Source organism: Rhynchophorus ferrugineus, unplaced genomic scaffold (genome assembly GCF_030347505.1).
Source record: "Rhynchophorus ferrugineus isolate W39M unplaced genomic scaffold, kcgeb_rfMv2 rfM1, whole genome shotgun sequence".
NCBI lineage: Eukaryota > Metazoa > Arthropoda > Insecta > Coleoptera > Curculionidae > Rhynchophorus > Rhynchophorus ferrugineus.
The window spans coordinates 88,013,928-88,031,467 of NW_027472580.1; the positions used below are offsets into that span (position 1 = coordinate 88,013,928).

The following is a 17,540-nucleotide window of genomic DNA, read 5'->3' on the forward strand; positions in this document are numbered from 1 at the left end:
TAGTTAAAAAATTTTATTCATATATTTTTAAATTTTATTTTTTCGTAAGTTAATTTTTTTATGAATTCCATCAGCTTTCTTAAAATAATAAATATTCAGACGTTATAGTAATTAATTATTTATACAAATACGGACATATAAACAATAAAAACGTTAAAGATAAACAAACTAAATTGAAATGTTACTTATCTTGTAAAATTCCCTGCAGTCAAAAGTTATTACAGACATTAAAAAGAACATATCATAAAAATAAATAGTATTTTCAGTATATTTAATGTAAAACTAAATTGTTTGCTTGTTGGCTAAACACGTAAATTACAGAAAAGGAATTCTTATAAAGCTAGTACTGGAAACTAAAAATAACTTTCAAAAATACTAATAACAACTCTAAATATGCACCAAGTTCCATCTTTATGTTACAATAATTGTGTACTGTATATACATATATATATATATATATATATATATATATATATATATATATATATATATATATATATACATATATATATATATATATATATATATATATATATATATATATATATAATTATTTTTGTTACCACTGTTCACGCCATTAGGCTTAGGTCATATGTTTCTAGTTAATAGACAACCTAAACATTATTACCTTAAAAACAAACCTTCAACCAATTATCATCGGTTAACAATTAGTACTCATCAATTAGCCAATCACCTAACGTAACAAAAACAAAACGTAAACTAGGTGGCCGTGCGATGTTTAGTCGAAGGCATATGTTACCGAACATAAAAAACCTAACCACTTTCACTGGTATTCGTCACAGTTGTAAAGCAGACACGCACCAACAACAAAAAAACTGACGGAAAATAAATAAATCGGACTGATGCTTACCTTGCCTGCCTTCGGTAAAAACAACGTTCAAACTAAGGATACACAAAAATATAAACAGCATGAAATCGTAGCACTTCATGACTGAATTCCGGTCGTCTTTTCGTTCTGGTTTACTTCTTCTTAGGTAGCGCGATGCAGATTGACTGTCTTACGGCATACGGGTGTGACGACGGGTCACGGTAGGCTATGGGTATTTGACTGAAGACCCCTTACTTCCGAAAAACGACTGGGTCTGTAAAAAGAACAATTGGTCGTTGAGTATTTGATGCCCTATTTGTCACGCATAGTAAAATACAATTTAATTACTTAATATATTAGTGCAATTATTGCGTAAATGTTTTGTCTTACTAATACATACTTTTCTATTATTTTTGAAGTTTATAATAAAAATAATATTATAATGAACTTATTTATAAATTATTACTTTTAGTAGTTCAACAATCTGCTCAGTGTGCAATAATTATTTCTCATGATTATAATATCTAATATATACATGATCAGCGAGCACATTGGGGTGCACTGATACCCTTTTTCAGTACTTAACATAAACATTTTGAATTACACTCATTGTGTTTCTTTTTTTTTCATCACTTTATTTCTAAACCGTTATATAATATATTAGCCTTGCTAAACAGCAGTACCACATAGTTGGATTATTTATTACCAAATAGGTTTAAGTATTGATTTGTATAGCAATATGTTGTTGTCTAATGATAACTTGGATTTGCGCCTGATAAGCTAACAGGTCAATTGAAAAGTCCCCGGCCTACCATAGTAAAACACATTTTTTTGGCAAAATTAGTTTTTTTTTTATTCAACATAATCCCCTTCAAGACTATTTCCCGTTCTCAGATCTCAATAGAATGCTCAATTTTTGTCGAATGAAGAGGGGATCGCCGAAACTGAGGCCTATTTTGAAGCAAAGGACAAACCGTACTACAAAAATGGTATCGAAAAGTTTGAGGGTCGCTATAATCAGTGTATCATCCTTGATGGGAATTTTGTTGAATAAAAAAAATATTTTGGCAAAAAAGTGTGTTTTACTATGGTAGGCTGGGGACTTTTCATTTGACCTGTCAAACTGGCGGACGAAAGTACAGGCGAGGCGACCTTTAAAAATAATTTTATTATAATTATGAGGTATCCAGATGGGACAATGCTCAGAACAAACAGCTGTTTGTGATTTTATTTTGTAACATATAAAACACTCAGTGGGTTCAACCAGTTGCTTCTTCTTTTCATAAAATAATACACGAAATAACTTGTTTACAAAGCTTTACATGTAAACTATATCTTAGAGCATTTGAATCACTGTTGATATTTTAGGTTATTAAGTGATATTTTGAGATTACTTTATTGATCTAATACACCTATCTAAATTTTTGAAAACTATATAAACGAATTAATGAATAGTCTATTTACAACAACTAATTTTTCTCTTGACTGACACTCTATATATATATATATATATATATATATATATATATATATATATATATATATATATATATATATATATATAACAACTACATAACTTAAAAGTCCTTCGAAACTAGTAACATTTTATTATTGAACTTAACACAGATTTCTACTTTTAACTAAAGAAGAAGTATTATATTACTTTTTTGGGCCAGACGATACGTTGTTACCAATTCTATATATTATAGTTGACAATGCTATTAACGATGAAACTTTTATTTACGACCTCTAATCTATCTATTATGCCTTGCAACTATCATACTTTTACTAATACAACGACGGAATAAATATAAAATATTTATAACCGATATTCGTTATATATTTAATTCGCATGCTGATCATGTTTAAACCATCCGATTGCATATGTATTAAAAAATATTCCATTATCCTATTAGTAATCATATATTTTATTAATGAAAAGCCACTGAGTGTGAATTAATTTTAAGGGATTTACACTTTCGTAATTAGTGTTGGCCTAGTCGCAGTATTGTGAATAGAAAATATTCATTTCAAAATTAGTATCATTATGATAAAGTTTATTTTCAGAGAGCCACAATATTTTTTGAATATATGCTGGCTTGGCCAACGTATCTGCAAGGAGAATTTACAGTTTCTCCTTGTCTCAAACATCAAAACTTTCATGAAACCGTACAGTTTCGTGCGAATAAAAGTTGTGATGGACTGTCTTCGTCAAATACACTTGAAAATATTATGGATAGGAGCGTAAACGTTCATGAATCTACTAATGTGAATATCCACTAACATAAATTTGAAGAAAATCATTTTAAACTTTGCTCTATCATAATAACTATACGACCAGGGAGAAGAAATTAGGAAGAAGCATTTAGAATTAGGAGCCAAAACATTTCTAATATATATCGTCCCAAATTTAAGGATTGATTGAAACTTTTCCGATGTTCTGAAAAACATATTAATTGATAATATTCTCAATCTATACTTTTTCGACGACAACTGTACAGCGGGAACTCCACAAAGCTAATTCATGGAAGGGTTGCGATTGCGAAACCCTTTATACGTTTGTCCTACAAATGACCGGGTTTATGTAGATTTTCATCTCCAACATTATTAAACCCTATGCGGATGTATTGGTCAAAAATGAGGCAAAATTCCGTTGAAAACTATTCAGACCATTCACAAATTTTTTCCGCAAAGCAATGCAGTTGTTTTAAAGCCAAATGATAGTTCACCACCTTATTAATAAAGAAATATTTTGTATCAGAGATCATAACTCAGATGTTCATATTATATTGTTTATCATCTGTATCGTAGCAATATAGAAAATATGATGTATAAACATTAAAAAATCAGTGCGTCTGTTACTAAATTACAATTTTTACTTCCTATAATATTATATTACTAAAATTAGAATTAGGTGATTATTTTTAAAAACATTTTTCGCAGTAAAATTTGTTGAATAATTGTTCTTTGATTTGACGCAAGCTATTGTTCTCTCTCTGTGTGTAACCAACACTGCATTTATCTTGTTTATATTCCATCGTTCCTCGAGTTTTCAACATTACGTCGATTATATCGTTTCTCTTGTTTCTCACACACAACTTCACTCAAGTTTCCAAGAAACATGTCAAAATTATAGTGCTGGACTAAGATGATTATAAGGCTTATCCAAAACTAAACATTTTTATTACAATTTTTACTTCCTATAATATTATATTACTAAAATTAGAATTAGGTGATTATTTTTAAAAATATTTTTCGCAGTAAAATTTGTTGAATAATTGTTCTTTGATTTGACGCAATCTATTGTTCTCTCTGTGTGTGTAACCAACACTGCATTTATCTTGTTTATATTCCATCGTTCCTCGAGTTTTCAACATTACGTCGATTATATCGTTTCTCTTGTTTCTCACACACAACTTCACTCAAGTTTCCAAGAAACATGTCAAAATTATAGTGCTGGACTAAGAAGACTATAAGGCTCATCCAAAACTAAACATTTTTATTACAATTTTTACTTCCTATAATATTATATTACTAAAATTAGAATTAGGTGATTATTTTTAAAAATATTTTTCGCAGTAAAATTTGTTGAATAATTGTTCTTTGATTTAATGCAATCTATTGTTCTCTCTGTGTATGTAACCAACACTGCATTTATCTTGTTTATATTCCATCGTTCCTCGAGTTTTCAACATTACGTCGATTATATCGTTTCTCTTGTTCCTCACACACAACTTCACTCAAGTTTCCAAGAAACATGTCAAAATTATCATGCTGGATTAAGAAGATTATAAGGCTTATCCAAAACTAAACATTTTTATTACAATTTTTACTTTCTATAATATTATATTACTAAAATTAGAATTAGGTGATTATTTTTAAAAACATTTTTCGCAGTAAAATTTGTTGAATAACTGTTCTTTAATTTAATGCAATCTATTGTTCTCTCTCTGTGTGTAACCAACACTGCATCTATCTTGTTTATATTCCATCGTTCCTCGAGTTTTCAACATTACGTCGATTAAATCGTTTCTCCTGTTCCTCATACAAAACTTCATTCAAGTTTCCAAGAAACATGTCAAAATTATCATGCTGGATTAAGAAGATTATAAGGCTCATCCAAAACTAAACATTTTTATTACAATTTTTACTTCCTATAATATTATATTACTAAAATTAGAATTAGGTGATTGTTTTTAAAAACATTTTTCGCAGTAAAATTTGTTGAATAACTGTTCTTTGATTTGATGCAATCTATTGTTCTCTCTGTGTGTGTAACCAACACTGCATTTATCTTGTTTATATTCCATCGTTCCTCGAGTTTTCAACATTACGTCGATTATATCGTTTCTCTTGTTCCTCACACACAACTTCACTCAAGTTTCCAAGAAACATGTCAAAATTATCATGCTGGATTAAGAAGATTATAAGGCTTATCCAAAACTAAACATTTTTATTACAATTTTTACTTCCTATAATATTATATTACTAAAATTAGAATTAGGTGATTATTTTTAAAAACATTTTTCGCAGTAAAATTTGTTGAATAATTGTTCTTTGATTTGACGCAATCTATTGTTCTCTCTGTGTGCGTAACCAACATTGCATTTATCTTGTTTATATTCCATCGTTTCTCGAGTTTTCAACATTACGTCGATAATATCGTTTCTCTTGTTCCTCACACACAACTTCACTCAAGTTTCCAAGAAACATGTCAAAATTATAGTGCTGGACTAAGAAGACTATAAGGCTCATCCAAAACTAAACATTTTTGTTACAATTTTTACTTCCTATAATATTATATTACTAAAATTAGAATTAGGTGATTATTTTGAAAACATTTTTCGCAGTAAAATTTGTTGAATAATTGTTCTTTGATTTGACGCAATCTATTGTTCTCTCTGTGTGTGTAACCAACACTGCATTTATCTTGTTTATATTCCATCGTTCCTCCAGTTTTCAACATTACGTCGATTATATCGTTTCTCTTGTTCCTCACACACAACTTCACTCAAGTTTCCAAGAAACATGTCAAAATTATCGTGCTGGATTAAGCAAGACTATAAGGCTCATTCAAAACTAAACATTTTTTAATTGTCTACTATATTAGGTAAGATAAGTTTTTAGTTAGAGGCTTTCATATTGTTGAAATACTTACAGAAAACATTCACAACTTCTTTTAATAAAATGCGACCCTATCCCTTTGTATACTCATAATCGATTCTAAGTTGGAAACTAATATCAGCTTAAGAATAACAGTTTCAGTTGAGCTTATGATAAATGAGGAAATTATGATTAAGAAGATGGATGCAACATAAAGATGCGACATAAAGGCTGTATCTGGTGGTACCAGATTTTCGTGCCTACATCACACTTCCACATTTTTATATCAATGGGGCACGCGTTTGCAGAGTAGTACTTCACCAATGTCGAAGAAGTCAAAAAATGGGTCCCTGAATGATTTATTTCAAAAGAAAAAGTGTTTTTCTAGAAAGGCATTCATAAATTGCTTGAGAGATGGAGAAAATGTACAGTGAACAATATGCGAGTACCTTGAATTTGAATTTGAACATTTTAACTATCAATTATAAACCAAGCGTTTTCTTTAACAAAAAATAACAGGAAATGAATTACCGACACAACAGTTTTAAAACTGTTTATTGCGATTGATTATAACATTTGCATACCTTTGCCATTTTTTATAACACCGCAATCTACAACTACCCTATAAATAAACTCGTTCGAACTCTTTTGTTTCAATCGATATCTATAAACGAGCATGTATTTAGCCGTAGCGTACAACAATGATATGCGTCAGTACGCCGAAACAGTTAACCTTTCTATTGTTATTTTCATTCCTTTTAAATTCCGCATGGTCGGTTTATCTTTACGGCCCAACCAAAGTCAAATATTTAAAATAACACCTGATAAACAGACGGTTTCTTGAGTTCCCGAAGAAAGAATGCTGAAAGTACCGTTGGGAACTATCGACTGAAAACAGTCGAAACAGTCGATAGTCGCAAAACAGTTGAAGCAGTCGATAGTCAAAAAAATAGTGACTGAAAATAGTAATTAGTATGATTACTATATTGATTATTATTTTCAGTCAAATGGACGGTTCGACTGTTTTTTCATTCGTGATGTCAGGCGAAGATGTACGAATTCTTGCCTGTATGAAATGTGAGATAGGAAAGGACGGAGATAAATGCTTGGAGCAGTTAATTTTAATTATATTCTCCAATGGTAGTATAATCGAGACAGAGATGTATATATATATTCATTCACTGATAACTTGAAAAACAAAAAGAAAAAAAATTCTACTAACATGTAATAAATAATATAATCTTAAAGGAATGGAATAATAACACCACAATTGTTTTATCGTGTTTTAATATATTAATTGCTTTTTTTAATTAACATAGTATAATAAATATAAATGGTACAATACGACTTAAACAAAACCTAAAAACTAAAGATGTTCAATAACCCATAAATTCTGAATAAAATGTAAACGTATACCTAATCATTGAAAAATTTAATCCATGACAAATCTAAAATGATCGTATAATAACTACCAGACCTTTTTTAAATAAAAGTTTTATTTATTTTTGAACGGAAATATTGTTTAAATTACTGCTCAGGGATATTATCATGTTCAACTTTTTTCTTGGCATTTCTAAATACTGCTTAATCTGTAAAGTTGCTGCAGTACTTGGAGTAATTACTTTTTTCATTCTAGCCATTTTTTTATCAAAATATCTCCAGACGTCAATACATTTCTGGTCAGTAGTTGTGTCTTGAATTTCCAGTTGTGGAACCATATTTATATTTTTTGAAGTTAGAAATGGAAGATACCTCTTTTGTAATAACTTTTTGTATCGCCTCAGCATTATTTGCAATATCAAATCCTGCTTTTTTAAATCTAGGATCTAAAAATGTTTGGATTTCCCGTATATCCTGTTCATTTCTAAAATTGCCAGTCTTTTATTGATGACATCTTATAGACAATTTTGTATTTTTTTCCCCATTCACTTGTTAAAATCCTGGAGTTGATGTAATGTAGCAGTCCTCTTATAAACGGTATAATAAAAAATATCGTGGCATATCTTTAACCAAATAACTCGGTGGTCATTATTTCAATGGGCTTTAAAAGTTGAACACATTCTTTTAAGATGGTCCATTCGTCAACAAATAAAAACTGTGGTGCTCTTCTTAGTAGCCATCAAAATAAATTGTTGATTAGTAGAGTTTTCATATCAGAAAATGTATTTATTATAAATATTTAATATACTTTATTCACCTCTTTATAGTTAATTTTAAAAGAAATTTAACAACTGCTACTGCAAAAAAATCTTCAAATCTTTTGGAATCGATGCAATTTCTCAAAATTTGGAAACTAATTTTAGTTTTCAAGATTTTAGGAAAAAAGTTTTGACAAACAAAAGGCTTGGACAAAAATCGTGAAAGTTTATCGAAAGAGTATTACCTATTATACCAGCCCAAGTATGTTACTATTTATCATTTACATTTTTTGCCCTCGAAAACCAGCATTCCAAAATGCTGCTATATTAATTTACAATATATAGTTATTCACAAGCAAACTACAAAAAAAAACATAAAACCACATATGTTAGATGTAAATCTATATAGGTATAAATTCGGCGCATTACTTTCAAGTTCGCGGCTAGGACAAGAAGGCCAGAACGTTAAAAATCAGTCGAATGAAGTAGTAGAACCGAAAATAGTAACTAAAAGTAAACGACTGTAACAGTCGATAGTAAAAAGTAGCCAATTACTAAACAGTCGATAGACTATTTCAGTTGATTGTTCCCAGCGCCAGCTGAAAGTGCATAAACTCACGATTACGATTACGTAATTAGCATCTGGGAAGATGAATGTAGAGCGGATGAAGTGTATCGAATTACTACTGAAGGATCGATATCCGTTTTTAAGAAGTATTCTAGTCTAGAGATTTGAAAAAATTATTTTTAATTGAAGCGCGTAACCCTTTAAGAATATGCTCTTAATTATTTAATCTATTATCTAAAACTTAAATTATTTTCAGAGATATAGCTGTTTTAGTAAGTCGGCATCTAAAAACGAAACTTTAAACAAGCTTTTTTTGAAACCACATTTTTTGAGGCGGTTAAAATGATATCTCAGGCCCTATTTAACCGATTAATTTTAAATTTACTGTGAGCTGAGAAGAAATGAAACATTTTAATATCATCATATCAGAAGTGGGATTATACTCAAAATACGCTCAGGATGGTTGTGCGATTTTACATTGAACCCTGAAAGAAGAAGATGTTCAAGGAAGATGATGCTGATGGTGTTAGTTAATAATTGGTGATTATAGAAGTGCATTTACCGCAAAGACTTTGCGAAGATATGGCGAATATAGTGAATTATATGAATGATATTATGATTATTGAAACATAGGGAAGCAGTGAAACCAGAGTTACAGAATTATGTTTGGCTTCGACGATATAATAGTCAATATCAACGATATAATGAGAAAATAGTGAATATATTGTACTGAGACGATAGACGACGTTACATATTAGTGAAAGAGAAGCGACGTTGTGATGAGAACAGAAAGTAAAATTTGTTGTGTATTCGGATGACTAGTATTGAAGTTACTGAGGCAAGTGAAAATAGATGCAGAAGTGTGAAGAAGAATTAAGAAAGGCGAATGAAAGTAAAGTTTAGTGACGGAGAAGAAGACGAAAGATGTTATAGTTGGCATGAACGCATTAGTGAACTAAGCTAAGAATTGGATAACCATGACGACCATTTTGATATCATGAGGTCATGGAGATGGGGATGTTGACAAGGGTCGCAAGGCGTTTTGGCTAGGAAAAATAACAACCGAGACCGATACTGTCTGCTTGTTGTTTGAGCCGAGACGTGTGACTTTGGTTACTCTAAGGAAGAATCCTCTAAGATTATATTCTTTAAATAAAGATTTAAAGATTATTTTTCCAAATATCTAGACTAGAATACCCCTTTAGTGAGTGTTATCTTGGAGTACTCATATTGTACGAGCCTAAACTAAATTTAATCAGAATTAAAAGGTTTATTAAATGTTCTCCATAACATCGTTTTTTATTACTATTAGTCGAAAATTAAGACTCAAGATGGAGAATGGTAATTTGATATATGGCTTAAATTACATTTGTTAATTAGATATACTGTTATATATATTACGTATATATATATATATATATATATATATATATATATATATATATATATATATATAGAATATGTATATATATATATATATATATATATATATATATATATATATATATATTATATATGTATATATATATATATATATATTATATATGTATATATATATATATATATATATATATATATATATATATATATATATATATATATATATATATATTATATATGTATATATATATATAGAAATATATATATATATATATATATATATATATATATATATATATATATATATATATATATAGAAATACGCGTCATTTGTTGAAGGTGTCGTTTGTTCCTTTTAATTGCAAAAAGCTGCAACTGAAAGTGTCTTTGAAAAAAAGTGCAGGGAATGGTTCCAATACGACCACTGCAGAGCAGTGAGGAATTTGAATAGTTGAGGAACAGTTTTAGTTTTGGAGTTTATACTCAACAAACCATTTATCATTGATTAAAAGTTTTGTTAAGGATTCTAACCATTCTGCAATTCTAACCACTTTTGTCATCTTTATATATATATATATATATATATATATATATATATATATATATATATATATATATATAATAATTTTAGGTTTTCATCCCTCTCAGTTTACTTGAAAGAATATTTGTACTTCTAATTCTTTTTAGACATTCTAATAGAGATATAATATCTTATGCTTACCCCCAATATATGACCTATTTATCAATGAATATATTCCTTTTTGGTAGATTAAGGTAAATAATATGTGAGTGAAGAGATGTTATGTATTTCAATTCAATTATGTACATTAAGCACAATCAGAGAGTTACTATTCAAATTAGAAGTAGGAAAAAGTTCTTTGTTAAGCAATACTCTTCCACGTTCGGTCTGAAATGCAAACACAAAGAGCAAACCTTGGTTTAATTATACAGAGGACCCCAAGAGATACCCTGAAGTTTAACATTACTACTTTTAAAAAGAATTTCTGAGCAAAAGCAAGATATAGAAAAGAATGCACACTATTTTATCTTTCTCATCCTGGGACATTTCTGAATGTTTACATTTAAATAAATCATTTTTTACATCATGACATCATTACACACAGGCATAGAAAAAAATCAAATATAACCGTAAATGTGTCAATTGTTTTTGCTTTTATACGTCCGGCCTAAGCAGACCCAAAACATGGTTACGATTACTCCGATTTAACCTATATTTCGGTGCTTTTATGCTTTATGCTGTTAAGATTCAAACGCGCTATATTGTGGATATGGAAACCATGGTCAAAAGCGATACTATTTTTCTCCCAACCTTACGCTATATTTTCGTAAAAAAAACTATGAGTATAAACAAGTTAAGATTCTACAATCTGCCGGTTTTTATTATTTATTATGATTTACATGAAAATTATTTCATTAAACAGTTTACCGGAACTATGAGTATGATTGTCCAGTTTCTTAGTTATTATATTAGTTAGCAGTATACGTTTAGTTTACATATTACACACATTTAATTGATAGGTAAGTATATTAGGGTACACTAATATTTCTACTTTTATTTGATAAGGCTTATATATACTTTTAACACAAGTTACAGGGAAAAAAAATCTCGCAATATAATTTATTAATGTTATTAATTAATGTTACAATGCGTCTATTAATAAAATAGTTATCGATTTTTCGGTAATTTTTGTAAATATTTCCCAATACAATTGTTATGTATTACATTTATAAATTTATGTTATTTAATTTTAAGCTTCCTGCTGCATTTCCCATTTTTCAGGCAATTTACGGATTCTGTCTCGAAAGAACTATGTATATTTTGAGGCTATCGCAGAATAGACCCATTTTTTAGTATATTCGTCAGTAATAAAGCGCTGCTCACGATTTATATATCACAACAAGCAGTAATCAAAAAGAGCATGGCCTAAATAATACAGCGGGTGGGGTAACACTTGCCATTTTAATGTTTCCAAGAACGTTTCCACCGTTTTTGCAAAATCTGGTCGTATGTTGTCATGCTGAAAAATAACTATGTTATGTTTTTGCTCGTATTCATTCGCTAAAACGCATCATTTATAGTCGACCGGGCTAGCAGGCTTCCTTTCTTAATAAAGTCCTTCCTGTACAATGTGCTGGTTCGATCAGTCGTTCTATACGGCTCCAGTGTCTATCTAAAATACGTCTTACCTAGCTAGGTGGAATGTCTTCAAGTATTTCAAAACAAAATTCTCAGGAGAATAATAAATGCCCCCTGGTTCATGAGAAACAATCAAATTCATAGAGAAACAGACGCCCCCAAGTTCACGGTTTTATACCCGAGCTCTACTCGAGATATTTCTCCACTCTTCGTTTCTCGGACAAGACATGTATTACCGAGCTGGACGATATTTTAGGCCAATAAGTCATTCGGCTCTTCGTGGCCTTATTCTAGCACAGCCGACACTACCCCGTCGTGCTCTAACTCCAAATTGTCCCGACCTTCTCCGGCGAGCGATTCACTCATGTACCGCAAGCTGCGTGGTGTGATAACGACGCCATGTCCTTACCTGGCCTTCGTACCTCTTAACAAAGGTGTTACCCGATACAGGCACCCTCCTTACTAACAGTAAGAAGTATCACTTAGGGTCATTGAATCAGCTGATAGGGTGGGGTTTAGTGGGTAGCCCAGAGCAGTCTCCACATATCCAGTCCAACTCGCTTATTCCTGCGTGTCTTCCTGACCAGGTATCCGTAACAGGATTCCTCTTTCTGGCTTCAGGCCAAAAAAAAATCATTTATAGTAGATAGCGATTCTGATTGATGATCAAATCGGTCCAGAACGCTCTTTATCTTCAGTGTCAAAATCACCACTCACAGCATGGCTGCCACAAGCTTTATACGGCACACGTTTTTTGTTCACACATCGACGAAATGACACATACTAAAAAGTGAAGCTTCAATATGAAATTGATTACAAATGTATCGGATGCGATTTAATACACAGTAACATCATCTTTTGAAAATCCTTTTAAATTAACTCATAGGCCTGACATAAACCGTAACGTTGAATATAAAACCTTGGCAAAACAAATATTTAGACAATAATATTGGAAGACGTCACCATAAATTAAAATAAACAATGCAGTTCAGTACACCTAACATTCATGAAAATTATTGTACATACTTATTTGCATATGCGCATAATTTAAAGTGAACTTTTTAGTTAGCTACCGATATTTTTAGATTAAAATTTTTTAAATCATATTTGTTGTAGAAAAAATTCACTTTCGTTCGTTTCGTTTCGTGCGAGTAACTAATATCATGACTTAGATAATTCAATATTTTTGAAGTAAAACAACAGTTAATGAAGATCAGTACATTAATTGCTTCGGCATGGATATAGAAACGTAGCCAAAGTATGCACAAGATTTTGTGCACTTTATATTTTCAGTAACTATACGAATACAAAACCTCTTTCTCTTGTACCTTTTAAGCAGTTGCTGACAAATAAAAACAAACATCATTTTCTAAGCTTTAGTTCAAATGGTAGCGAGGTTTTAAATCCTTAACAAAACTTTTAATCAATGATAAATGGTTTGTTGAGTATAAACTCCAAAACTAAAACTGTTCCTCAACTATTCAAATTCCTCACTGCTCTGCAGTGGTCGTATTGGAATCATTCCCTGCACTTTTTTTCAAAGACACTTTCAGTTGCAGCTTTTTGCAATTAAAAGGAACAAACGACACCTTCAACAAATGACGCGTATTTCTATATATATATATATATATATATATATATATTTCTATATATATATATACATATATAATATATATATATATATATATATATATATATATATATATATATATATATATATATATATATATATATATATATATATATATATATATTTCTATATATATATACATATATAATATATATATATATATATATATATATTTCTATATATATATATACATATATAATATATATATATATATATATATATATATATATATATATAGAAATTTCTATATATATATATAGAAATACGCGTCATTTGTTGAAGGTGTCGTTTGTTCCTTTTAATTGCAAAAAGCTGCAACTGAAAGTGTCTTTGAAAAAAAGTGCAGGGAATGGTTCCAATACGACCACTGCAGAGCAGTGAGGAATTTGAATAGTTGAGGAACAGTTTTAGTTTTGGAGTTTATACTCAACAAACCATTTATCATTGATTAAAAGTTTTGTTAAGGATTTAAAACCTCGCTACCATTTGAACTAAAGCTTAGAAAATGATGTTTGTTTTTATTTGTCAGCAACTGCTTAAAAGGTACAAGAGAAAGAGGTTTTGTATTCGTATAGTTACTGAAAATATAAAGTGCACAAAATCTTGTGCATACTTTGGCTACGTTTCTATATCCATGCCGAAGCAATTAATGTACTGATCTTCATTAACTGTTGTTTTACTTCAAAAATATTGAATTATCTAAGTCATGATATTAGTTACTCGCACGAAACGAAACGAACGAAAGTGAATTTTTTCTACAACAAATATGATTTAAAAAATTTTAATCTAAAAATATCGGTAGCTAACTAAAAAGTTCACTTTAAATTATGCGCATATGCAAATAAGTATGTACAATAATTTTCATGAATGTTAGGTGTACTGAACTGCATTGTTTATTTTAATTTATGGTGACGTCTTCTAATATTATTGTCTAAATATTTGTTTTGCCAAGGTTTTATATTCAACGTTACGGTTTATGTCAGGCCTATGAGTTAATTTAAAAGGATTTTCAAAAGATGATGTTACTGTGTATTAAATCGCATCCGATACATTTGTAATCAATTTCATATTGAAGCTTCACTTTTTAGTATGTGTCATTTCGTCGATGTGTGAACAAAAAACGTGTGCCGTATAAAGCTTGTGGCAGCCATGCTGTGAGTGGTGATTTTGACACTGAAGATAAAGAGCGTTCTGGACCGATTTGATCATCAATCGGAATTGCTATCTACTATAAATGATTTTTTTTTGGCCTGAAACCAGGAAGAGGAATCCTGTTACGGATACCTGGTCAGGAAGACACGCAGGAATAAGCGAGTTGGACTGGATATGTGGAGACTGCTCTGGGCTACCCACTAAACCCCACCCTATCAGCTGATTCAATGACCCTAAGTGATACTTCTTACTGTTAGTAAGGAGGGTGCCCGTGTCCGGTAACACCTTTGTTAAGAGGTACGAAGGTCAGGCAAGGACATGGCGTCGTTATCACACCACGCAGCTTGCGGAACATGAGTGAATCGCTCGCCGGAGAAGGTCGGGACAATTTGGAGTTAGAGCACGACGGGGTAGTGTCGGCTGTGATAGAATAAGGCCACGAAGAGCCGAATGACTTATTGGCCTAAAATATCGGCCACCTCGGTAATACATGTCTTGTCCGAGAAACGAAGAGTGGAGAAATATCTCGAGTAGAGCTCGGGTATAAAACCGTGAACTTGGGGGCGTCTGTTTCTCTATGAATTTGATTGTTTCTCATGAACCAGGGGGCATTTATTATTCTCCTGAGAATTTTGTTTTGAAATACTTGAAGACATTCCACCTAGCTAGGTGAGACGAATTTTAGATAGACACTGGAGCCATATAGAACGACTGATCGAACCAGCACATTGTACAGGAAGGACTTTATTAAGAAAGGAAGCCTGCTAGCCCGGTCGACTATAAATGATGCGTTTGAGCGAATGAATACGAGCAAAAGCATAACATAGTTATTTTTCAGCATGACAACACACGACCAGATTTTGCAAAAATGGCGGAAACTTTCTTGGAAACATTAAAATGGCAAGTGTTACCCCACCCGCTGTATTCTTTAGGCCATGCTCTTTTTGATTACTGCTTGTTGTGACATATAAATCGTGAGCAGCGCTTTATTACTGATGAATATACTAAAAAAAGGGTCTATTCTGCGATAGCCTCAAAATATACATAGTTCTTTCGAGATAGAATCCGTAAATTGCCTGAAAAATGGGAAATGTAGCAGGAAGCTTAAAATTAAAAAACATAAATTTATAAATGTAATACATAACAATTGTATTGGGAAATATTTACAAAAATTACCGAAAAATCGATAACTATTTTATTAATAGACGCATTGTAACATTAATTAATAACATTAATAAATTATATTGCGAGATTTTTTTTCCCTGTAACTTGTGTTAAAAGTATATATAAGCCTTATCAAATAAAAGTAGAAATATTAGTGTACCCTAATATACTTACCTATCAATTAAATGTGTGTAATATGTAAACTAAACGTATACTGTTAACTGATATAATAATTAAGAAACTGGACAATCATACTCATAGTTCCGGTAAACTGTTTAATGAAATAATTTTCATGTAAATCATAATAAATAATAAAAACCGGCAGATTGTAGAATCTTAACTTGTTTATACTCATAGTTTTTTTTACGAAAATATAGTGTAAGGTTGGGAGAAAAATAGTATCGCTTTTGACCATGGTTTCCATATCCACAATATAGCGCGTTTGAATCTTAACAGCATAAAGCATAAAAGCACCGAAATATAGGTTAAATCGGAGTAATCGTAACCATGTTTTGGGTCTGCTTAGGCCGGAGGTATAAAAGCAAAAACAATTGACACATTTACGGATATATTTCATTCTTTTCTATGCCTGTGTGTAATGATGTCATGATGTAAAAAGTGATTTATTTAAATGTAAACATTCAGAAATGTCCCAGGACGAGAAAGATAAAATAGTGTGCATTCTTTTCTACATCTTGCTTGTGCTCAGAAATTGTTTTTAAAAGTAGTAATGTTAAACTTAAGGGAATCTCTTGGGGTCTTCTTATATAAGTAGTAGAGTTAAACGAAGGTTTGCTCTTTGTATTTGCATTTCAGACCGAACGTGGAAGAGCATTGCTTAACCAAGAATTTTTTCCTACTTCTAATTTGAATAGTAACTCTCTAATTGTGCTCAATTTACATAATTGAATTGAAATACATAACATTAACAAGTGATTAGAATTGCAAGGGACATATTTACTGTAATGTATGGGTAGCTGATTATAGGAGGTCCAGGCATTTGTTCTGGTATTTGTAAAACTCTGTGATTTATATAAAGTTGTCCTTAAATGAAAAATGCTTATGATAGTCGTTTGATTTAGATTTTGCCTAGAAGTAGTTCTGCAGTGATAGAATTGCCTTGTCAGAACAGTGAAAAAAGTCGTGATATTCAACATTAACCCACATTTTTTATATGTATAAACATAGAAAATCTAATGTGTTAAAGCATTTAAAAAGAAGCAACACTGACCATTAACATTTTATCTATGGAGGTTTAACGCTATATTTATAGAGAATGGAAATGTCTAGTTAACTATGTAAAACAAATGGTTGTTTATTAAATATTACAGTGTTTTATTTGCCCATGAACGTTTATTTTGTGATATTTAATCGAATATATATCGGTATATATATTTAATCGAATATATATCGGTATA

At 30.6% G+C, this 17,540-nt stretch overlaps 1 protein-coding gene across 1 annotated transcript in view; it reads right to left on the reverse strand.

Annotated features, from left to right (window-relative positions):
- The window catches only part of LOC143191812 (uncharacterized), a 56,073-nt gene that overhangs the window by 12,018 nt on the left and 26,515 nt on the right, over positions 1 to 17,540 (reverse strand). The window contains exon 2 of the mRNA XM_076397226.1: positions 872 to 1,103. Within this exon, the coding sequence (XP_076253341.1) occupies positions 872 to 950 (79 nt within the window). The 5' untranslated portion in view covers positions 951 to 1,103. The remainder of the gene's footprint in view (positions 1 to 871; positions 1,104 to 17,540) is intronic.